Source organism: Chelonoidis abingdonii, chromosome 19, assembly GCF_003597395.2.
Source record: "Chelonoidis abingdonii isolate Lonesome George chromosome 19, CheloAbing_2.0, whole genome shotgun sequence".
NCBI classification, from domain to species: domain Eukaryota; kingdom Metazoa; phylum Chordata; order Testudines; family Testudinidae; genus Chelonoidis; species Chelonoidis abingdonii.
Genome location: NC_133787.1, coordinates 33782508 through 33807390, shown reverse-complemented (window position 1 = coordinate 33807390; position 24883 = coordinate 33782508). Strand labels below are relative to the sequence as shown.

Genomic DNA, 24883 nt, shown 5'->3' with positions numbered 1-24883 from the left:
TACTCTAGCCTATTGTTTGTTTCTGTATTTGTTTTAGAACAGTGTGAAATGAAGACATTATGCAGCAAAGGGCACTTTCATAAACCTCTAACTTTGCACATATTAGCATGTTCATGTGCGAATCACTTTCGTACAAGCAAAAACAGGCATAGATTTTGCTTGTGCCAGTGACCATGGCCAAGATTTTCAAAAATAAGAGACTAACGTTTGCACATCTGTCTTCAGGAAATAGCCATTCTCAGGACCCAGCAACTCCCATTGTTCTAAGAGGGAGCCAATAGCATTTTCTGAAAATCTGGCCACTTCTTTTATTTGCTTAATTGAGAGTTTTGGATCTGGTCCTTAAATTCTTATATAGGCTCCTAAATAAAGTGATCTGAGCATTCAGCAGGTTTTATGGAAATCAATAGCATTCAGCCTTTTGAAAAGTCAGATCACTCCTCTAAGAGCCTAAATAAGGATTTGGGAGTCTAACAGTAGGTTCCTCTTTTTGAAATTCTTGGCCTCAGTGTGCAAGACTGCAGAGGCCCAAGCCGAGGCCAGGCTTAGGAATGCTGAATAGTTCATGCAGATAATCATTGTGGTCTGCTCTAGCTTATGTGAGGGCCTGCAATAAGCACATGCTAATCAAGAAACCTCTTGGAGCCCAATTTGTCTGGGTTGGTTTGGTTTGGTAATTAAGTCTGGCTCAATTTCTAGATCTAAGATATCAAGGAATTCATATGACCTCCATCGCTCAAGTAGTTAAGCATGTCCCAAGTATTTTAAAACTGTAAAAGAATTATAATCTCTCTCCTACTCCTTCTTAGCCTGTTGGGAGAAACAGTTTGATTAGTTTATAGATGTTACTGATACTGTTGCTGCTTACTTATATTGATTAATTAGTGGGTGTGTTGTGTGACCCTGTGTATAAGGAAACAGCTGTAGGAACACTAAGTCAAAGACATGAGTTTTGCACTTCATTCCTACAACTATTTCTTCACACACAAAGGGTAGACAACACATCCACTAATTAATCAACATAAGTAAGGAGCATAATTTCTCATGGATAAGACAGTCCATGAACTTTACAACAAGTAATAAAGTTTAGTTAATATTTGGTTTAAGTTTTGGCTAGAGAGTCACATTGTACAAACTAGTTCACTCATCACTTATCACTAAATGCAAATCCCACAGCACTGACAAGAAGCTCTGGATCTTTCATATCTTAAGCATCAAGTTTTAAACAAATATTTAGGCACCTAACTCACGTTGATTTCAATGTGATTTAGAGGCCTATATGCCTTTAAAGATCTGGCCTCAAATGATAATGTGCCAGCTAGCCAACGGGTTGCCTCCATTTGAGTCTATCCAACCTTGTATTAGATACAGAAGTCAAAGTCCTTTCATAATTGCTTTACAAGTCTGAACAGATAATCAGACAGAAACTGATGCACTGGAAGTACGAAACAAAAAAGCAAGATAAAGCCACTCAACAACAGCATACAAATTAGAGTGGTGACAAAATTTACCTAGGCAATTTGAACTGTTAATGAAAAAAAGTGGAGTTTGTTTTAATTATTTATTTTTAAAAAAGTGAAGGGCTTTATTTGTTTTAGAAAATGTTTAACATGTACAAGGTGTGAAATCAATTGTAGGAGCTTTCAGCTTGTTTTCTGCAGTGACAGATTGTCTCCCTGTACAAGGATGCCTAGCCTTTGATAATGACAAAACAAGAAAATTCAAACAAATTATATTGGCAGTACTGCAAAGGAAATCAGGAAGCACTGCTGCCTTTCTGGGTCAGATTTGTTGCTCGCATTAATTGGGATATTAAGTAGAGCTGAGCAAACTGATTGGGTTAAACTAAAAGTAAGTGACAAAAAACTCAAATTAGAGATGGGCCTGAACAAAACAGCCATGTCCAAACCCCCCTAGAATGATGGGGAAGTTCAGATCCATTTCTAAACTCTTCAACTGGCCCCTATTCTCAATGGAACTGAAAATGCCACCCTTACTCACGCAGAGTAATTGTGGAGTAACGTACCATCCATCATGACTGTGGATGACAGAATGAAGTCCAATATTAGCAGAATCAGACCCTTTGATCTGAACGCCACCTTAAATATTAAGTAAATTTAGATTTTGAATTTTACAACTGGCCCCTATTTCCTACACTAGCTGAACCAAACTCCTGGGGTAAAATCTTGTCCTGAGTAAAGCCAATGGTAAAACTTCCATTGAATTCACTGGGGCCAGGATTTCACCCATGGATCCTAACTATCAAAATACCAAACAGTACAACTCAAGCCCATCTCTTATTCAAAATGATCCTCAACTAGAAGATTTTTAAAAGCTAGAAAATTATTATTTAACTTATTGTTTCAATATTATTATCTCATGTATTTCTTTGTTCCAGCTGGGATAAATGCTAGATATGCTTTACTACCATGAAAAAAGACGGTTCTGTCCTAGCTTAATCAGCAGCACAAGTAAGACTGCCTAGTGAAAGAGATGTTTCCTGAGATTTATATTCCTGTTTTGCAGACACAAAAACTCTGGAACTTTTGGGTACTCAATCACATTTATGGATGCTTATCTGAAATAAAGGAGCTTCTGGGTTCATCCCTCAGAAATCTAAAGATCTTTCTTCTTCTTTTTTAGAGAGATTTGGTCTTAAACATCATTGAAGCAAAACAGTTATGTCAAGGCCTGTCATGTTACAGAGGTAGCCAAACCAGACCCTTCAAATTTAGGAAGTGTGTGAATGCCCAGATCTGAATATGTCCCTGTTGTGTCAGCTGTGTCTTGGATCCAGTTTGGATGCCAAATTTGACACACAATAAAGCTTGTGAAATCTCAGAGACATTAAATTCAAACCAAATTCCTAGCCACTATTCCACCTTGAGATCAAACTGTGACTGCAAATGCTGTTGGGAAGAGCCCATGTCTTCATAAAGTGTTTGTACATGGGATGCCATGTCCTGACTAGGATATCTGGGCACTACTATTATATACAGAATAACTATAATAAAGCTAATGTGGATCTAGATTGGAACTCTACCTCCTTAGTCAATCTTTAGTTATAATTAACCCTCTTCAAACTGTTACATTCATTACCTGATGCCAAGTAGTGTTCAGAACAGGTCTGGCAGTTTTTCCTGCCTTTCAAGCTATCAGAGAACAAGACGACATTATTTCTGAGCAGATTCTTACAACCAAATGCCTCCTGATCATAGTAAATTAGTGGCAAACATTTTAACAGCTGCTGGAAATTTCCTTTGGAAAGAAAGATTTAATCAGTATATCCCAGTACATGCTATAAATGGTGGTTACCAAAAAACAAACACTGCATTGACTTTTGAACTTTGTTGTCACTCCAAACTTTGTCATTTTCTCAAGAGAAACCATCATATTTGCAAATGTATGAGTGACTAATGGAATTAATCATTACTGACACTAAAATTTTAGGTAGGATTTTACAAACTTGGCCATCACTTATCTAATTCCAATAAACTGCTCACAAATCAATCAGATAAGTAGCAATAAGGGTTTATGGGACCGAGGTCATTAAGGCATCAGCCTTGAAAAATACCCTTAATCCTTTGCCTAAAACCAAATGAAAATGGGATGGAAAAAAACCCTTAAGGCAGCAAGGGATTGTGAATACTTTAAAACTGCTCTTGCAGTTAAACTTGCCCCGGTGCATTAGGCCAACACAAGATCTATGCATCACTGAGGCAGGGTGATGATGATGGAAACTATGTATTTGGTGTTTGTTATTACTACTTCAAGCCAAGGAGTGAGGCAGCACCCCCAGCATCCCTAGTTCCAGCTCCACTGCACTAAGGTCATACGTTTAGCTGTTAGGGCAGATTCTAAATGCAAGGCTACAAAATATTGCAAATACCATGGATAAGTCAGAGACAGGTGAGGGCTTAAGTGGTGCATAGACTATGTACCGAGTCTGTGAGCAGGGGGAAATTTCATGCTAAGTCAATTCTGCACAAGTATATTTTCAGCCAAGCAACTTGCACCAGCAAAATATTGACTTGAATTTTTGCGCCTACACTTGGATTGCAGGTGCAAGTTTGGGTGCCTGCACCTTCAACTAACTGCAAGTGGGAACCAATTAGAAGGGAAAGTACCACACATCAGTACCTGTAGAACATGAGATATGACTCTGTCCTGATACATACATGTCCCCAGAAATATGCATCAAAACAGTGTCTGACGTGACCACGGTATTTGCAGTGTTTGATGTATTTAAGAGTGAGAATTTCTAAAGTGCTCAGCATCACTCTCTCTCTGCTCCCATCCAAGTCAACGGTTAAGAAGTGCTTTTTAAAAACCCACCATTAAGTTTAGGAACTACTACAAACACTGCAGTAAATTTAACTGCTATAGAAGGTAAATGCAGATTTTCTTCATTGTTTGCAGTGTTGTTGATTAAGCCATGTTGGGCTCTGGGTGTAAGAGACACAAGGGGGGTGAAGTAATATCGTTTATTGGACCAGCTTCTGTCGGTGAAAGAGACAAGCTTTTGAGCACCACAAAGCTAAGGAAGAGCTATGTGGAGCTTGAAAGTTTGTTTCTTTCACCAGCACAAATTGGTCCAATAGAAGATAATACCTTACCCACCTTGTCTCCCTTTATTATCTTAATGACTCCCACTGCTGGAGATCTGACAGTTTAAACTTCTTTAATAATACTGTGCCATACTCACTCCTGTTTTGGTTTTATTGGAGTTTATTTTTTTCCACTGAATGGGTTATCAGGTAAAAACTTTTGAGTTTAGGTCTATAGCATGTTTACATTTGGATACTTTAACTGGAGTCTAAACAGAATACAAGTATTTGAAATATATACTTGGATAATTACTGTGTTCATTCTGTCCTACTAATATTATTATACGATCATGTTTGTAAATGAAAAACAATAAAAATAAGATGGAAAATAAAATACTGTACAGCTGGGACTTCAAGGGGCCAGGGTTCATTAATTTCAATTTTTAAGGTTCTATTTTAGCAATTTTTTAGATGTGTGTGTGTGGGTTCGTGGCTTTCTTTGTATATACTGTAAAATGTAACGTATTGCAGTAGTATATACTGTAATGAGTCATCTCATTGTAATGTTCCCCATTGCGCTTTAAAATTCAGCTGTTTCAAACACAACAGCTGGGTCTACATAGACCAATTAATATGCTACACATTAGCGCGCTTTAGAAATCACACCCACGTAGTCTGCATTACTGCTCTGTATAGACAAGTCCTTTGATACAAATAACTATTTCTGGAGTTTGCTTGATAAACACCAATTCATTTCTTTTGTACCGGGGTATTTTATAGGGTGTTTATGAGTTAAAATAGCAAATCAGAAGCCCCATGTACATTTTTTATCATTCCATTACATTAAAATCAGACTAGTATTTAAACTGATTTCTTAAAGATTGGTGGAAAGGAGGGGATGTTCATTTTCCTTTTTATTTTTCAGATTGTACATTATTTTATCGTAAGATGTATTATTTTCCTGGTTCTGAGCAGCTGTCTTTAGAATTCTGTATTTGTTTCTCATAGGAGACCTAGAAAACTCTTTCCTAAGGTATTAACATGAACATTTTTTGCCATTTTATGTCCAGCTACATGTAACTTTTCTAAATATCTCTGGCCAAGCTTATTCTGAGCTGGCTGCATTTCCCAGGCATTACTCCCACTGTCAAACATGCTAAAGAAGTCATTGTGAAGGATTTCAGTAAAAGCCACTTCAGTCAGCAAGGAGAGTCAAGTGCACAATCACATCCAAAATCCACCTAGAGTTGATTTATCTGAGATTTTCCAGGTAAAGAGACCATCTCCTCCTAGTCACCACACATATCTTTAAGAGAATCGGCTTGACAGGGCCCCCTCCCAACAATTCTGGTTGAGATATAGCAGCAATAGTTATTTGCATGGTCCTCCTATGTCAAATATGTTTTTGAATACCATATGAAATTGTTAATGGGAACATGAAGATTGCATTGGTTAACCATCCAAAAGTCAACAAATGCCATATTTTAGGTTGCACATGTAACAGGTCATCTGAAAAAAAAAATGTAGCTCAATTTTTCAAGTGGCTAGTGATTTTTGCCTGAATTTTCGGGTGCCAAATTTAAGATGCCTTTAAAAGGGCCAGATTTTCAGAAACTGCTCAACACACACCTCTGAACAGCAGGACTCTCTAGCTGAACACCAAAAGAAAGAGGCCTCCAACAACCACTGGTCACTTTTGGAAATCTTGGCCAGTGTCTCTTCCTTTCTTCTTTACAGTGCATAAAGGAGGGTAAAAAACATACTGATGGTTAGAAATATTAGGAACAGCAATTCCTAACCTCTCCTCATCTTTGCCAAAGGACTCACTGGAAGACTTATATCTAAGAACAGTGTTTTCTCAATGCTTGTTTAAAGGATCAAGGGCATGTTGAATCTGTAAGAAAGACATTATTTCGCAAGTGTGTCTCATCCATTTGAGGTAAACAGAGGTTAACAAAAACAAATGAAGAACAAAGTGTTTAAAACAGTCTGAGTAGAATTCATTACCCTCTTTTGTGAATCAGATTTCTCTGGCATGAATATCGTACAGCTTTTTAAGTAGTCCTTAGAATCTTCTAGAAACCACAAAGTAAGGAAAACCTAAATTTCAAGTGTTAAAAAAGAAGCAAAGAAAAAATCTTCTTTATACATCACCAAGAAAGGGAAAAGGGCATGATCCTTTTTTTAAGGCCTATGAATGTCCCCTTTAATTCTCCTTCCTTATGTATGTACAACACACACACATTGGGGGGACAGATAGCTTAGTGGTTTGAGCATTGGCCTGCTAAACCCAGGGTTGTCCTTGAGAAGACTACTTAGCAATCTGGGGCAAAAAATCAGTACTTGGTCCTAGTAGTGAAGGCAGGGGGCTGGACTCAATGACCTTTTGAGGTCCCTTCCAGTTCTAGGAGATAGATATTTATATCTCCAATTATAAAAATATAATTATAAAATTATAATATAATTAATATAATAATATAATATAATATAATATAAATATAATTTATAAAATATAAAATACAATTATAAAAAGATGCAGTCCTCATGCACAGCTTTATCTTTGCTGCACCATTTTTATCTGCTATACTGTATGATGACCTGAAAAATATTTATACTTTTCTCATGGAAATTTCTTATTTTCCATGTGCACTGTAGTTTTTGAAATAATACAGAAAAATCCCTGCCACAAACCTAAGAAACTTTCAAACCATTCACCTTTTAGCATATCAAGAAAGAGGAAAAAAAAATAATCTACTGCCTTCCTGCCATAGTGATTCATCTACATTGAAACTAACTCATTGTTTTTTCAGACTGACTAATCAAGTTAAGAGCTCTCCTACAGAACTTTTCAACTACAGTTTGCACAACAGGATTTCAGTGAGCATGCTGAGCAGATGAGTTTTATAACAGGTCAGATAGAAAGAGCTACAGTCCATTAAAATAAACATTTGCATTGCTCTGGATAATCTACTACACTGCACTATTTTTATGTGATTTGCATTGCTCTTCTAGGGAAATAAAGTTTATCCATAATTTAACACATGCCCCACCAGATTAGATAGGGACAGCATTGGAGGTTTGATATTTAAATGCATTAGCCTGGAAAGATTACTATGACTTTCCAGCTGAAAATATTCAGGGTTTATTTTGAATGAATTGAGGGAAAAAGGTAACCCAGCAAAGGAAGAAACAGTTGCAAAAAAAAAAAGAGAAACAGAGTCACAAGGTGAAATTGGTATGACCTGGTAACATAAATCTGACTAGTAACCCCAGCTGTGAATCAGGAGTCCATAATGAGGCATTTACCTGACAGAAACCACAACCTGGTGCATTTGAAGCAGTGCTATTTAGCAAATATGGATATTCATATGATTGGGAAACCCTTTCCAAGTGACAAGAGACAAGGAAAGCTTCGAAACAACAGCTATTGATCAGCACACGCTGGGAAACATAGTGTAACAGCTTGATGGTAATGATCAGAGCTGTCAGCATAGAATGGGTACGTCATGCTTTTGGAAAATGAGATTTTCACTCTGGATGAGGCCACAGAAGGCAATTGCTCAGGCCTGCAACAAGAAGCAGCAATGTGCAAATCTGATTGCCTCTTCAGGTTTTGATTCCACCTGTTAATCTATACTAATGTAACCAATACTGGCTATAGTATTATATTAAAGTAACCAAACACAACCAAGTGCACAGTCAAAGTGGTAGAAAGAGCATGTGAAATGACAGATCTGATGTGGCCAAACCACGTATGACAAACAATTGCTGTAAAGTTATTATACAGATTTTTTTTAAGTCATTTGTTTGAATTTCCACAGGGAAATTATGGACCAGGTGATGACTCTGAATTCCTTCCGAGTCTTTTCTATCAAAATGATTACTTACACCTTTTTGTAACTGTTGTTCTTCAAGATGTGAAAAGGAAGCCACACATGTGCCCTGACTTCCCTCATGCTCAGAGCAGAGGATATAAAGGGAAGAGCCTGACTGCTCTCCCTTCAGTCCTTCATATAATCATAGAAGATTAGGGTTGGAAGAGACTTCTAGAGGTCATCAAGTCCAAGCCCCTGCTCAAAGCAGGAACAATCCCAACATTCGTACTGGAATGTAATTGGGGAGGTGAACATATGCAACGAATCTCAAGGAACATTAGTTACCAGAAGGTGAGTAACTGTTTTTCCTTCTTCAAGTGATTGCATATGTCCACTATACTGTAAGTGACTCCCAAGCTGTTATCAGTGAAGGTGAGGCTAGGAGAAGAGGGGACTGCTTTTCACAGATTCACATATTCCCTTGGTGATGCAGTAATTGCATGGTACCTAGCACACGTACCAATGTCAACAATAGAGATGTTTCCTACAAAAGCCATGGAGGTTGAATGCACCCGATCTGAATGGTGTGATATCCTTAGCAGGACAGCACATAGCAATGGAGATGTCAATCCATTGAGAGAGCAGTTGTGCAGTAACAGGATGACCTCCCCTTCAGTCTGCATAGGACACAAAGGGCTGTCAAGAAAACCAAGAAGGGACCTGCTGCTGAAGTGCCGGTCTTCGGCGGTAATTCGGTGGTGGGGGATCCCTACTGTGGGTCTTCGGGGCACTTAGGCGGTGGGTCCTGGAGCAGAAGGACCCACCGCCACTGAATTATCACCAAAGTGGGGGCCCCCCCGCCGCCAAAGACCCCAGGCCCCTTGAATCCTCTGGGGGGCCCTGCCTTCAATACTGGAGTGGCTTATCTTTGCCACAGAAGAGTCACACACCGTGGATTCGAGGACATCCAAGTCACTCTCTTTTCAAGCTTCAGAGGCCAAGAGTGCTCCAAGCAGTCATACTTTTTGGAGGACTGCTCCGGTGGTGGTGATCTCTGTGAGCAGGCAATGCTGGGAGATCATCCCCGGGAGCAGTGGTCAAGCAGCTCCCTTGCAAGCTCCAATGCTGGGCAAAAAGCAACTTCCCAGAGGTAGGGGCACTGGAATGGAGTGGGGGAGGGGCAAAAGGGCCATGGACCCTCTCACTTTACACCACCCATAAGGATGAGCAAGGGAGGGGGTGGAGAGGAGCAAGCAGAAGGTGGAGCCTTGGAAAGAACGGGTGGAGAGGAGCAAGGCAGAACTCTCGCCACTCCTGATCTAAGGCACTCTTCTCTCTGCTTCTCCATTTTTGTTTTGAAGGCACAGCTGATCAGAAACCTGTCTCTGACGTGACCCTCAAACAGAGAGAGTGAAGAGTACTAATGGGCATTGGCTTGCAACACCCCAAGCATGGCTTGAAGCCAGGGGACCTTGCTATAGGCTCCCATGATACCAGGGGATGCTCAGACATACCACCTATACAAACAATAATAAAATACAATTACAACAAAGAAAAGGTGCTCAAAGGGACCAAACCAAGTACCGCTAACTAACAACTAGATATCTAATTAACTTATATTAATTAGATGTTCACAGAGACATGAAGACTGTAAAGCGCAGTACATGCTCTGACCTCTGACAGTGAGACGGAAATGTAGGATGGGCAGGATGGCTCCACCAGTTATAGCATCAGCTCAGAGTGCGACGGAAGCCAGGTTGCATGTGTGACTGTCCATGTGTACAGTCTCTGGAAAGTGGTGCACAAGATGCACATATACCTGCTCAACTACTTGAACAAGAAAAAACATTATATACATATATAGAGAAAGAGAGAGAATTCTTCAGACTATAATATCTGCCAAATGCACAGATATATGCTCATGTCAATAACATTTTTGATAGCTCATTGGACAGAACTCATTCATCTGATGAAGTGGGTATTCACCCACGAAAGCTCATGCTCCAAAACGTCCGTTAGTCTATAAGGTGCCACAGGATTCTCTGCTGCTTTTACAGATTCAGACTAACACGGCTACCCCTCTGATACTTGACATGATTAGAAAGTAGACCTAAATAATATATTGTTTCAGGGGCAGCTTGAGAAAATAAGAAGAGAAGCATAGAACTGAAATTAATCTATGTGACATGAAGAAAGTTTAATTAGACAGAAGGTTGCAAAACAAGGGAGGATTTGATAATACTTCCACAGCAATGTTTTCAAAGGAGACCTCTTTTTGTCCAAGCAGAACTTTGCGTTCACAAATCAACTTCATGCACAGTTTTCCCAAACTGCCTCTAGGAGACACAAAAGACAGACTTTACGCATACCAAACACAAATATTTATGTGCTGGTCTGACTCACAGCTCAGAAACAGGAAAGAAAAAGCAAGCGTTAGGAATCTGGATCATCTCTCATTTAAAGATAATAAATATGGTTGGTTTCCATGCGTGTGGGTGTTTATGAGAGTGAGTGTGTCCAGAAATTGCATATGCAAGTTTTTATGTTCTGAACATTTTACAGAAATAGTAACATGCAAAATTAACCAAAACATCAAACCTGTTGTACTCTCAAAAAGCAGCAAACCTGAGCCACAGAAAAATAAGATACTTTGTGAAGACAGAGGTACAGGCCACAATGCTAAGACTACTCACTTGATAAGTGGGAATTGCTTCTCTATCAAGGGACCGTGTCACCGAGATTTCCCCAGTGTTCTCATTGATTTTGAATGCTCCTTTTGGCTCTTGATCCACTCCCTTTCCAGAAAGTCGAAACTTTGATCCCTCTGTTCCGTCACTGTCGATAACCTGTTAGGTGAAAGTAACAAGTTAGGACCCAGCTCGACTGAACTGATCAAAACTCTTATAAAATTAGTAATTCAACAGAAACAATTTAAACCTTACTCTAATGTGAAACTATATAATGAATTTCTTGCCATTAAAAATGAAGCCATAAAAAAAACCACGCTTTAAATCATCCAGAAAACAGAGTGAAATTTTAGTATCTAATCCCGAAAAAACTTGATGTTAATAGGATTAGGTCAACAGTCAGTCAGCCACTAGCCTACCCCTCCTGCCCCCTGCAAGAGGAACTACAATTATCCAAGCTACTGTTATCCTACCTATCCTATCCACTACAGCACTTGCCCACCGGCTAGGGGTGGTGATGATTTGATTTTTCATTTAAACTGGGGGGTGGGGAGGAATCAGATGTTCCATTTAAGTTGGACGGAATTTGGAGATTTGATTCCACTCTAAATAGTTTAAAAAAAAAATCTCAGTAGCAACCACCTATCACACAATGATTCCCAATTCATTTCTAAACAATTTAAAGTGAGACTGACACTGTCATGCACATCCACCCCTCAGTTTTAAAGCAAGGAAAATCCTCCTAATTAAATATTTGAGTGCCCTGCCCAGGACATCGCTTAGCCATGCAGATGGAATTCCTGTTCTTTTCATGTGTCTATTCTTGGATAACACTCCCTCTTTTCTGCATTTGAGAGAATGCCTAAACATCCTTTTTCAGGTGTGTTGCACATTAGTGGCAGCAGCATGTGGAAACTCCTAGAGCTACGTGAAGTTTCTTACAAGCTAGATGCTTTGCAAACTCATATTTACACACCAGAATCTAAAAGGATTGTAAACTAATCTTTTACGCTGACAATCTTGCCAAATCATTCTTTCCTGCTGCTGTTTTCATGTTATTTTTGTTTTTACCATTTCGTTAAATATTTATGTGCTGGTCTGAATCACAGCTTAGGAAAAAGCAAAGGAAAAGTATTAGGAATTCTGGATCTACTCCCATTTAGATTTAATAAATGCACAATATCCCTGAGGAAATGCATGCTTGTTGCCCTGTTATTGTGGGTTCAGCAATGACAGTTTGCAGATTATTGGGCAGTATGATTTTTGGCTAACTCACACAATCATTATTCCATTTTTTTTATTTTAATTGAGAGAAAATTTGCCACAAGACAATGCTCTGCAAGAAAAAAAACGTCAGAAATGAAGTTTCTTCTCTCAAACAAAATTTTTTTTTCTGGGGGTGAGGAAGGTAGAATTTGTGTTATAAATGTGTTCTACCTTCTTTGTCTTCTTCTCAAAACATAAATGGATTCCCCACTACCCTCATCCAATTCTGAATATGCCACGGCAAAACACAGAGTCAGGATAGGTCCATGCAGATCTCCACTTCCAACCAACAATCAGGCAAAGCTCACTTGGTTTCATGGTCTTTTCTTCCTAGGAGAGCCTTGGATCCCACTTTTGTCATTTTCCTGGGAGAGGGGAGAGCTGCTGGCCTTCTAGTCTCTACACTCTCTCTTCTGGGGCCTGATTCTGCCATCAGCTCAACACGTGCAACTTACACTCAAACCTACAAAACCAGAAAGTCTTTTATCTGCCCCCCTTTTTCCAAATGGTAGTCCCTCCTAGAGCGCACCACTGCAACAAGCAATCCCTACTAACAAGACTATGGCTCAAACTGCCCACATGCTATCGTGGTTCTCAGAGTGTGCACAGCTAACTGGTGGGGAGTGGTATTGAACATCAGGAGATCTCTCAGAGGCTCATACTTGATGTAGCGTTGGAAAGCATGGAGCACATGGAAGTCTGAAGTATCAGTTTCACCTGACTGCTATTGTTTGGGACTGGCAGTGACAGGACTTTAAAAAAGTCATTTTTAAAAAGTTTGGGTTTTTAATGGTTAATTAGCCACAAGAGGGAGCTACTACATGCTCCCAAGAATATAACAGGAACATTAACATCTTCTAATTAAGATGCTCATATAAAGCCTCCATAAATCACAGAAAGTGCATTTCCCAGTTCACACTAAGCTCAATACAGATGAAAAGTTTAATAAAATCAGACTTAATTTTCCATATGTTTCGGTGCTTCAACAAGAATAAGGAGGAAAAAACAGGATGACTTTCTAACATCGCTTCTCATAAACTGGTTTCTAAGACTAATGTCTTAAATAGTACCATTCATGCCAAGATCTCAAAGTATATCACAAAGATGGATGTTATGATTCCCACTTTATAGATGGAGAAACTGAGGCACAGAAAAGTTAAGGCTAAAATTTTCAATACTGGGTGCTCCTAAATAAGTTGTCTGATTTTCAGGGGATCTGAGTGCCTACAGCTAAGAATGGGCCACTCATATCAGGAGCCTGCATATGGATTTAGGAGCTCTGAATTTAAGTACTACAGGTTGAAACTGTGGTTTAACATCAGGTCTCTTGACCATTAGTCTCCTGTTTTATCTACTAGCTCACACTGCTCTGGGTATTTCAGACTACAAACATTATTTAAGTATAATGGAAACACAGCATGGATTACACTCCAGAAATTAAAAACTTTCTTAGCAATAACTTATAAGAATCCATATAGAGACAGGTTTGCAAGGTGCCTCTGATCCTACCTCATTTTCACTGGCATTTACTATGTTTGACGTCCAGTCGCCACCCACCTTCCTGTTGAAAACCGAAACAAAGAAGCAGCACCTCTGCCATTTCCACATTTTCTGTTATTATCCCCCTGCCCCCAGCTGAGTACGTACATACCAATAATGTTATAGTAATACTTGTTCAGCTGGCCCTGAAATTCCAATGCCTTCTGCATACAGAAGACCCAAAATACAGCTATTAATCACACTGTGTACTCTGCTTTTATATTGTTTTAATGTTTAGAGGGAAGTTCAGTCCTTAAAACAAGGTATTGATAAGGCAGTATACAGAGAAAGTTTGAGTATACAGAGAATGACTAGCCTGAAGGGGAAGGATGGTTCAGTGGTTAGGAGACTAGAGGGAGACGTGCTCTATTCTGAATTTTGCAACAAACTTTCTGTGTGACCTTGGGAAAGCCACTTTGCTTCTCTTGCCTCAATTCTCCGTATGTAAACTGGGGATAAAAGCACCCCTTACAGAGGTGTTGTGAGAGTAAAAACATTAAAGACTACCAGATGCTATGATACTATCATGAAAGAGGTCATATAAGAAGTGCCTTAGATAGACCAAAAGGAAAGACACTTAAGACAAAGTGCTTAGGATCATGATGACTCATACCACTCTGTAGAAAATGGAATGTTCCTAAGTTGGTAAAAGCTGCCTTTTGGCTGAAACATATTTAACAAACATGATTTTTCAGCAGACTGTGTGTCCCATCCAGCTAAGCTCATTTCAACACTGGGATCCCTCAGTTGTTACAGGCTTATCACAGCAACAAATCAGAGTATTCTCAAAAAAGGGAGATAAAAGCAACAGTACCACCGCATCCCCCAAGAGAGAATTTTTTATAGTTCTGCAACTTCAGAAATTCTGCCATCAACAACATTTATTCCATGTTAGGAAACATGGAAGTATCATTACTTCAGAGTAGTCCACATGAAATATTTCCTGAATTTCTAAATCCTTACCACTGGCTATCTGTATTTCAGAGATGCATCATGTCAGCCCTGCAAAGGGGTTCTTGCAGTGTCCATATATGGTATGAGATTTTGCAAGCCATCTAAATAAACTAGACTGTTTGGATATCTTGACCATGATTCTTGCACCAGTAACTCAACCAGGCCAAATTCTAATTTTTTGCTTGCAGTTAAATTAATTAGTTTAATTGCCTGCAGTTTAATGTAACGTTTGCCTGTGGATAACCCATAAAATCATGTGCTTGCTATTAAAGGGTGAGAAATTGGCCCATAAACATGAATACTTGACCCCAGACACCAAGCTAACTCTTGTGAAAACCCAGGAATGAAAGAAAAGGGAAACGTCAAGTTAATGTTTTTTCAATGGTATGGCAGAACTGGGGAACACTGTACTTTCTTCCTTCCTCGAATATATGTGTTGACTATAAATTTTTTACCTGGTTTTGTTGAAAGACTTAGTAAACACTTCTCTGTATTTCTTTCAGAGAAAGGATAGTTTACACAGTTAGTGAACAAACAGGCATTTGAACTTTGCAAAGAAAACTGTAACTTCGTTATTTTAATTTTAAAACTACGTTTCCCTTTGCAAGCTTAATTAGATTCTCAGCCTCTACTCAATGTCCCATCCCCAAGGGTCAATTTTAATTGGGAGAAACACGTGACTGGAGTGTATTCTAAATTTCACACTTTCAAGTGTATAATAAAAAGGCAATGTCTATTGGGCAAAAGCTACTTTTCCAAGACTAGCCATTCCTTTTTAGACTTCTTTGGGCTACATTTTGTATTGGTTCTTTTTGCTACTACCTAAAAACAAAAGTGACTATTGGGTAGGCTTTTCTTTGCAGCTTATAAATTAAAGACAACATGACACTAATTATTACATTGCATAATGCAGCTGAAAACATCTTTGGAAATTGAAGTCCGCTTTACAGATATAGAAAAATCCTAAGATAGGCCTATACATAAATAAATTGAACTCGAAAACTATTTTTTCTAGCTGTCATCACAAAATAGGAATGTCTCTCTTTCTCCAATATTGCAATTTTCTGTTCATAAATTTTGTATAAATAAAATGAAATGAATTATGAAAATGAAAAGACACAAACTTGTTCCCAATATTGTATTTATACTCCTCTAATTATAAATCTGTTTGGAACGGAAGACATCTTTGGAAACTAAGATCTAGTGCACATGCTCAGTGCCTCTTGAGCAAGCTGCATATGTGCTTGCAAATCTGACTGGGAGAGAATTTATAGCAACCTTATATAAACATCTCCAGCACCTGCCAAATCTAAATGGAGAATCTAATTCATGAAGGCAAATTCTCATGTATCTGACTTTAAGCCACGTGAAGTGCATCACATGCCATATATCGACATCAAAGCGGCATTTGATTCAGTTGACGGGTCAGCACTTTGGCTCACACTGAAAGGAGATGGAGTTCCAGGCCCTCTGCTAACTCTGGTACACCGATCTTCACACCTGTATTGAATGAGAGTATGTGTTTCTACACAATCTCTGGTGTGCAGCATGGTTGCATTCTCACTCTGGCACTATTCTGTCTAGTTATCAGCTGGATATTAGGACTTGCCTTTCACACATCAGAAGCCAGGTTGGTCAAGAAGCATTCACCAACCAAGACCATGCAGATGATGGTGCCTTGCTTATGGAGAAGTCAGAGAATTTCGGCCCTGCCCGCCAAGATCTTCAAGACGCCACCCATACTATGGAGGTAAATGTCTCAAGACAGTAGACAAAGGTCCATAACCTCAGAGCTGAGCCACCAAAACCCCCAGTTCAGGTGAGGGCAAGATCTTGGAGAGCACTGATGAGTTCCTCTACCTAGGCTGCAAGCAGAATTCAAACAGTTGCAGAAAAACAAACATTCTTTCACGAATAGGTCTCACTGCCTCCTACTTTAATCCCATGCTTTTGCATCCTTAAGCATGATGTCTTTGTCTCTGTGCATATTCAGGACCTATCAAACTTGTGTACTACCTGTATTGCTATATAGAAACCTGGACCCTCTTACAGGCAGACATGGAGCAGTACAGACATTCCATATGTCATGTCTGCACCAAATCCTGAGACTAAAGTGGTTTGATTTTGTGCAAAGTGTCAACTTCACAGTGATCTGGCCTTCCTTCCATTAATCAATATATTCAAAAGCAGCATTGTATGATTTTTGGCAATGTTACCCAGATGCATAACACCACCCCAGCACACCGTGCTCTCAAACTTTCCATCGATGCACAAAGAGATGCATGCCCTGACTATCTACCATCACCAGACAGAGAGATTTGTGGATTTGGAGGATTTAGCCAGATTTGGGAACTTTACTACACAACACCTGGTGTGACACCTTGTTGTGCTGGATGGCAAAACAACTGTCAGAAAGCTACATGTGTCTGATAATTTTAAGCACATGAATTTAATGGGACTATACACATGCTCAGAATTAGTCACATGCTTAATTAACCTGTACTTGGAAAACAGTTCATTACAAATATTATACATTTTACTTTGAACAGAATTCACCCTCATTTATGAATCAGAAATTTACCAAGGCAATTAAATTCCACAAACCTTTCAGCAAAATAATTTGGTTAGAGTCCCAAATCCCGAAGTAATCATTTTAATAAACTATGTTTCTGAACAGCCAGGCCCTTGTTTCCAAGAGTGTCCTTTTGGTATAAATCATCTGAAGATCCTCTTTTGAAATGTAGCCAAAAAGTATTTTCTGAATGTCATGGCCATGAATTGTAACAGGGAAAATACCACAGCAGAGGTTTTAAAAGAACTTTGAATGAAGTTTGAGTAAGAGATACAGGGGGTCACGAATCTGTCCTTGGAGCTACGTGGAGAACACAAGTGTGAGGATCCAAAATGGCCCCACTCCAACAGCTCCTGCTGGCTGTGTTAGTCTAGCGAGGCTCGCGCTCTATCCTCTGGCCAAGGTCTGGTGACTGTTTTTTTCCCCTCTCAGGGTACCGGGGGAAACAAATAAAACAGTCCACAGTCAACAAAAGAGGTTAATAAAAACACTAAGGAAAAGAAAGAAAACCTGTTGGCAGCTTCAGTCAGGATATTGGTCTCTCTTACTGCAAAGAGCCTTGGAAGTGCCACAGAGTTCACCAGGTCTCCAGCATAAGTCTCAGTCTCTTTCTCCTTCTAAGCTCAGGGGATCCAAGTTTTCCTCTCTGCAAGAGCACAGGCTCTGTTGGCGGTTAGACCTCTGCCTGGGATCTAGGGAACCCAACAGCCTGTTCCCTTGCCAGGGTTGCCCCCCTGAGTGGAGTTCCCTCCTTTTAACTTGTCCTCCAGTCCTGGCATGAGTTGGAGTGCAGAAGGGTGAGGCCACTCGAGGCCAAAGCAGCTCCTTAACCCCTTCCATGCTGCAGTGGAGTTTGTCTACCCCACCACACAAGGGTCCACCCCCCGCCAATCCCCCCCAAAAAAGTCTACTCATTCACACACCTACATGAAGGCTCTGAACCTGCAACTCATAGGTGGACCCTTTACTTTAACTGGAAGTTTGTTAATGGAGTTCTTCATCAGTGTGTGGGATTTGCTTTCATAGAATCAATTGTAGGATTGAGGCCTACAGGTTTCTCCTGCAGTTACTGCAAATATCATGCAAACTGGGGATTTAAAGATACAAATTAGCATTTTGATACAGAATATTTGCAAACACATGCAAATATGGTAACTGAATGCACAAATGAATGCTGACTTTTTGCAATCTCCTTTTGCCTTTAACTTATGAGAGGCAAGAAGACGACTCCCTGATTGTAAGCAATGTTCACTTGGCCTGTGGTTTTAAGCAAACTCTGGAACTGACAAACTCACAAATGCTGCAGTAGATTATTATTATTTCATTGGTCTGGATTTGCTGCACTACAGGATATATATTGACTATTTTGATTGGGCAGAATTTATAACCACAGAGTTTCATGATCTCATACTAATATATCTGGAGTTATCAATGCCTGGATTTTTCACTGGTTTATTTGGCCTTTCAGTTATCTCAATTACCATAGTCTAATCATTGTCTAAGTTACTGAACTGAGAAATACTCTATTCATTGAAGGAAGATTGCACTGCTTAAGAGAATTTGAGGACTGATGTCTGAGTGACAAGTGGCTAGAGTAGTTCCAAATGTATAGTTGTCAGGAAAATTTGATTCTGAGTAACAAATTTTTTTTTTTTAATCTCAAATGAACTCTTAAAAAATGGGATGAGGAGAGAGAGATTTTTCCATATAAGAAATTATATGGGATTTATAGAGGTGATTTATTAAAAACCTATAACTGTAATCTAAAAAGGCAATTATTCAGAAATAGCATTTAACGATTTCTCACTGGAGGGATTCAGGATATGGGACAGAACAGATAATGTGCAATCATCATGCATGTACCTAAGAGATTGTAAGTAAATGAGAGAATAGGATTAAATAATTAAGTATTGTTTTCCCAATATTATCTTAAGTATTACCTAGTCTAAATATGTTCCACTGTTCTGTAATAATTCAAAAACTAAGACTAAAAAAATCCCTTCAATTACGTTTATATTTTGACATTCAATAGCCAGAATGAACCATAAGTGACTCTCTAGACTCCACTTTCTGACACTTGACATATTCCTGATTTAACGCCAACAAAATCAATCCAGCAGTCAGTGTGGCTAAGGTTGCCAACCCTCCAGGATTGTCCTAGAGTCTCCTGGATGTATTCCTGGAAGTTTCATCACATGATGTAATAAATAATTACATCATTTGATGAAACTTCCAGGAATACATCCAACCAGAATTGGCAACTCTAGGTGTGGCCTGCTTCACACAAATGATAAACTTTCCTTGCAGGTAATAATATACTGAAGACTGTACTCTGAAATATACAAGTGTACACACAAATTATTGTGTTTCCCAGAGCTCCTGCTAGGGTGCTATGATTGCACTGCCCCCCATATCTCACTGCCATGAATACAAAAGGTAAAAGCTCTTCCCCCTGTGCTACTATAAACACGGGAATTATCAAAACACAAAGGTAGAAAAAAATCTCTTCACCATTGTCTTTTAATGCTGTTTACTTATCAATTTGATGTTTGTCTTCAGCCATTTTCATTTAATGCTTCTGTAACCTACCATGGTAGCATTTTATACCCATTTTCCACACGTGTAAATGGCGTTACCACGTGTGACACGGTGGAGATTCACCCCTAATATATTTAGCATTCTGCTGACTTTCTCCCAGAGGCACCCGCACAGCTTTAAACCTAAGTAGCAGCTTTTCCCCAGCTACAGCAATGTCTGATTCTGAAATGGTCTCTAGAAAACATCACTCTCCATTGGAAAGTAAAACCCAGCCTGGAGCAAAGAAGAAACAGCTGCTAGTTTCCCACTTCTGGCTACAGTTGCAACCACAGCCTATTCACCACACCAGCCAGTCTTTTGGGGAATGCCTCAAAGGGAAGCAAAAAAAAGGAATCCGGATTGGGATTAGGTGGAAATCTCCAATGGAAACAGAGTTGCTGGGATTATGGAATAAGAATTATGGGTAGAGGAATCCAATCTGGGATTGAGCAGAACTGGCAAAGTGAGCACCACAGGGTACGTAAATGCAAGAGAAGTCTTCCAACCAGTCTGACCCATACCTGGAAATGAATGTTCAGTTTGTATTTAGAGAAAGAAATGAAAGATTGTGCTTGGTTTTATTTTGATTTAACTAGCTGCCCAGACCAAGTCTCTTTCTCTGAGTTGTGGAGTTGAGGGAAGACTCGGAGAAAACACAACCTGTACCAGAAAAATGTAGAAATATGTTTAACTGAACATTTAAAAAAAAAGTGTTGCTAACAAAGTTCTGTGTAAATTTGGTTTCATAATATTAACTCAAAGACAATGCAATACTTCTGGATGTTTTTAGAACCTGCTTAGCACCCAATTCCCATATGTAGCATATAACCCACAGATCTAATTATAGATTTTTCTCAGTCACTAGTTTCCTAGGAAACAAATCCATGGCTCATGACTTGCACATGGAAGGTCATAGTAGGAAGATAAATATTTTTACGTGTATTGAAACTTATCTAGAGGTCACAGGTCTGTATCTCAGCAAATGTTGGCACTTCTGTCAAGGACAGAAGGCTGTATATTTGATAGATATCTCAAGTATTTAATACCTTAAACATTTTAATCTGGTAAAGTACTTAATGCTTTAATTACCAACAATGCTTCATTGTTTTTAATGCAATAAAGAATTTCATGCTCTCTTTTTACAAATGCATGTTACTGAGTATGGCTCACGTCTCGACTTCAAAATGAAAAACAATCACACAACAATGAGAATCATCTGTAAAGTATCTGAAATACAACAGAAAAGTGAGGCAGAAAATGGAGTTTAACTTCAAAGTATGAATGATAAATAAAATGTAGTGATTGTCCTGAAATTGGCTTCTAAAGTTAGCACAAAATGTCAACAAACAGTTGCTAGAACAAACTGATCCAACAACTTATTAAGTTTGTAGCTGCACTACTAGAATGAAAAAAATATGAGTAAATAGTGGTGCTTCATTTTCAACCAGCATCACAAAAGAAGTTAGAATGTAATTGATGCTGAAACCAACCCATGTGTAAATGAAGAACTAGAGGGGGATAGGGATGATTTGGGGGGCAGCAGGGAGAAAACAAGGGGGGGATTTAAACATAAGTTCCTTGTGTCAGATCTGTCATCTCCATCCCCAACTTGGAATGGTTCTAGTTCTGGCCCATATATAGTGACAATAGGTAAAATCTCACTGTATGTAAGAGACAAAAGTCCTAGTCACACTCCACATGACAATCACCCTGGTTCAATGCGACTTAAATGATGCATGGATCCTGTTCTGGCCTCAGCAGAAGAGTGAATTTCAAAGTATGTAAGGATTCTAGGATTCAACTATTTACACTCATGGGGCATATTCTTTCTGTGTGTATGTGGATAGATAGATTAGACAGATAATCTAATTTTCAATATTTTCAGTTTCTCGACACTGCTTTTTTGGCTCTGCCAAGTTGATCTTCTATTTTCACATTCTTTTCTCACTATCTGTTTTTCCTCTCTCCCGTGTCTGTTCCTTTATTCACTCTCTCCCATCCACTTGTGCCAGTCTAGCTTTTGCCCTAATTGACTGACTTCTCTTTAGCTAGAATATAACAGAAAACACAAACTCAACCAAAATGAATATCATCAAAACCTGAATCACTCCTAAAAGCAAAACTGTGGGTTACATTATTGCCCAGCTCTTGTATTGTGCTTTACTTTCCTAACTCCATCTAATCTCTTCTTTATTTTTTCCCTGTCTGGATCCCACTACTGGATCTTGTCGTCTCTGCTTGACCACTTTGTAACAGAGGAAACAAAGAGAATCAAAGACAACGTGTCTGAACTCTGGCCTACAGGGACCACATCTCTACACTGGTGAGTAACCTAGTATCCCATCACATTCAATCACTGTCGTGTCTGCTGAGAGTACCAAGATGACCAATTATTGCGTCTGGCAGTGGTGGGTTTTGACCTAGACATATTTGTCTACTAGTTGCTGGGAACAATTTATTTCATGCAGGCTACTGAACCACATCTGGATGGCAATGAAATTCAGAAACAATCACCAGAGCAGGATAAGAACCAGTGATATAGCAGTGAAAGGCTCTGGGACTTATTCTGCTGCCACTAAAGTCAGTGCAGGATCCAGCCCTATATCTATACTTCATTTCCAATCCCTGAGTCTTTCAGCTCTCCCTCAAAGATACTACCTGAATATATACATTTGCTATCTTAATGGCCCAATATAAAATTCTCATTATACATATGTAAGCCAAATAATCACTCTCTACATATGTATTATACCTCACTCAGCCTCATTTTTAAGATAAATAAGTGTTTGTGCTGCTGCCTTTAAATCTAATTTAATTTACATAAGATAAATATGCTAAATAAATGTTTCCTGGCCTAAAAAAGCATTACACCAGTAAACTCATTTATTTTGCACATCAAGTTGGCTTTAGTGAATATTAACACACACTTTGTGCTGACATTATGTCCAAAATATGCTTCTTGATTTTAATGCTATTATTTACTTACACTAATGGGAATGATTATAATGTTTACTGCGTTGCATATTAAATAGGAGAAAATATATGCCTTCAGTTAGAAAATGGGTGTAGACTGACTAACTCTAGAGGAAAATGGGACTTTTGTACACTAGTGAAATTTTACCATACAATCTGACAAATTTATTTCGTATGGCATCTTTTATACAATGTGAATCATAAAATACTTTGGACGTAATCTTGCTCCCAGGGAAGCACATGGCAAAATTCTCATGATTTCAATGGGAGAAGGAAGGATTGGATGCTTTCTGTAGTTAAAATGATACAGGACTTGCAGAAGGAGAATCAATAATTCCATACAATCCAGGGGTTCTTACACTTTGTGATAGTGTGACCCACATCTTAATGGAGAGACTAGGCATTTACATTGGAAAATATTGGCCTAAATTATTTGTTCTTCAAAGCCTTTCAGTGAAGTATGTGAACATCTTAAGAAACAGTTGAAATCAAGGAGGAGAGCAAACAGCATTCGACTTTCCAGCAGCAAGTAATCTACAGGCTGTAATGGCTCCACGGACCACAGGCTGGGAACTGCTGCTCTTGCCCACACACTGTAGGAAAAATTATTCTGTTTACAAATACAATAAAAGATTGTACTATTTTTTAATTTCTTTCCCACTTCCCCTCCCCTCTGTGAAAATGTACAGAGGATCATATGTCCCTCCAAAGTTAACAGGGCTACTCATGCAAGTGAGAACTCAACAATGCAAGCAAGGGTTCCACAATTGAGACCCCACATTTGTTTAGATTGATTTTTTTTTTTGCCAACAATTTGCATGCATCTCCTGATATACTTCCACCACAGGCCCTCCTGAGAGAGAAACAGAAGATTGAAAAGAAAAGAGAAAAAGGTCATTTCTGAATGAGCAATAAATCTTACTCTTGTATGTTAAGAGATTGCATTATCTGTGAGGGTATTTGCACATTTACCTATTCTTCACTGTTAATTTCCATACCTTCTCAGTGGGTTTGAGGGCTTTTTAATGGTGATATTCCTTGGTATGCCCATGTTTTAACAGTAGCAACGTTAACTCAAACGTAACGACTTTTGTTGGTGATTTGATATTTCACTTTCATCTCCCCTGATGAAGTTCAGCTTTCAATTTTATTCAGTATTTGGGCTGTGAAATTAACCTTTTTTCCAAGTGACAGAACTGCCAATAAGGTACACTGAGATGTACTGTCACTTTCTGCAGGTCTGATTTTTGCCCAGAATGCTTTTAAATAAAACAAACCCTTTTATTTAAACATGTTTTGAATTAATGAGAACTCTTAAAGCACTATAGCATCCTCACATTAGGGTTGTGAATAATTGCTCAGTGCAATAAACAGCTCACTCTTTCCTTTTCTTAAGTCCTTTCTCCGACTTTCCCCAGGGAGAAGGGTTCAAAATCCACAATAAATCTCAGGATTATTAGAAACTCTAATGTGAAGGTAAAATGTTGTTCTTTGCCATTGTTCGTCTTTGCTTTCACTCAAAAAAAAAAAATCAATATTTTACCTAATGAATGCTTTACTCTTGCTAGAAGTAGAAACGTAATGGCTCAAACTACAGGTTCCAATGTGCAAAACACCTCTATAGCATAACAATTAGCAACAGAGTTACATTAGTCTCTCAAGAAGCTTTCAGATGACTATATGATAATTGCAATGCAATTTTACATTCTTCTGTATATTACTCTTCATGCAGTCATACTAGGGAATTACAAGCTCAATCAAAAGTTAAAATTAGCAGCAAAGCATATACAATTCCCAAACTAATCATTTTCAAAATACAAAACAGCAAGTCTGAGCTTGGTTTTCAAACCCTCAAAAGCTAGAAAGGTCTCCACCTTCAACTAACAACTAGGCCACTATAATTTATAACAACTGACAGATCCCACCTTGACAGTGGCAGCAGTTGTGTATCAG

At 38.8% G+C, this 24883-nt stretch overlaps 1 protein-coding gene across 1 annotated transcript in view; it reads right to left on the bottom strand.

Annotated features, from left to right (window-relative positions):
• The window catches only part of CDH13 (cadherin 13), a 738851-nt gene that overhangs the window by 387354 nt on the left and 326614 nt on the right, over positions 1–24883 (bottom strand). The window contains exon 5 of the mRNA XM_032766126.2: positions 11056–11208. Within this exon, the coding sequence (XP_032622017.1) occupies positions 11056–11208 (153 nt within the window). The remainder of the gene's footprint in view (positions 1–11055; positions 11209–24883) is intronic.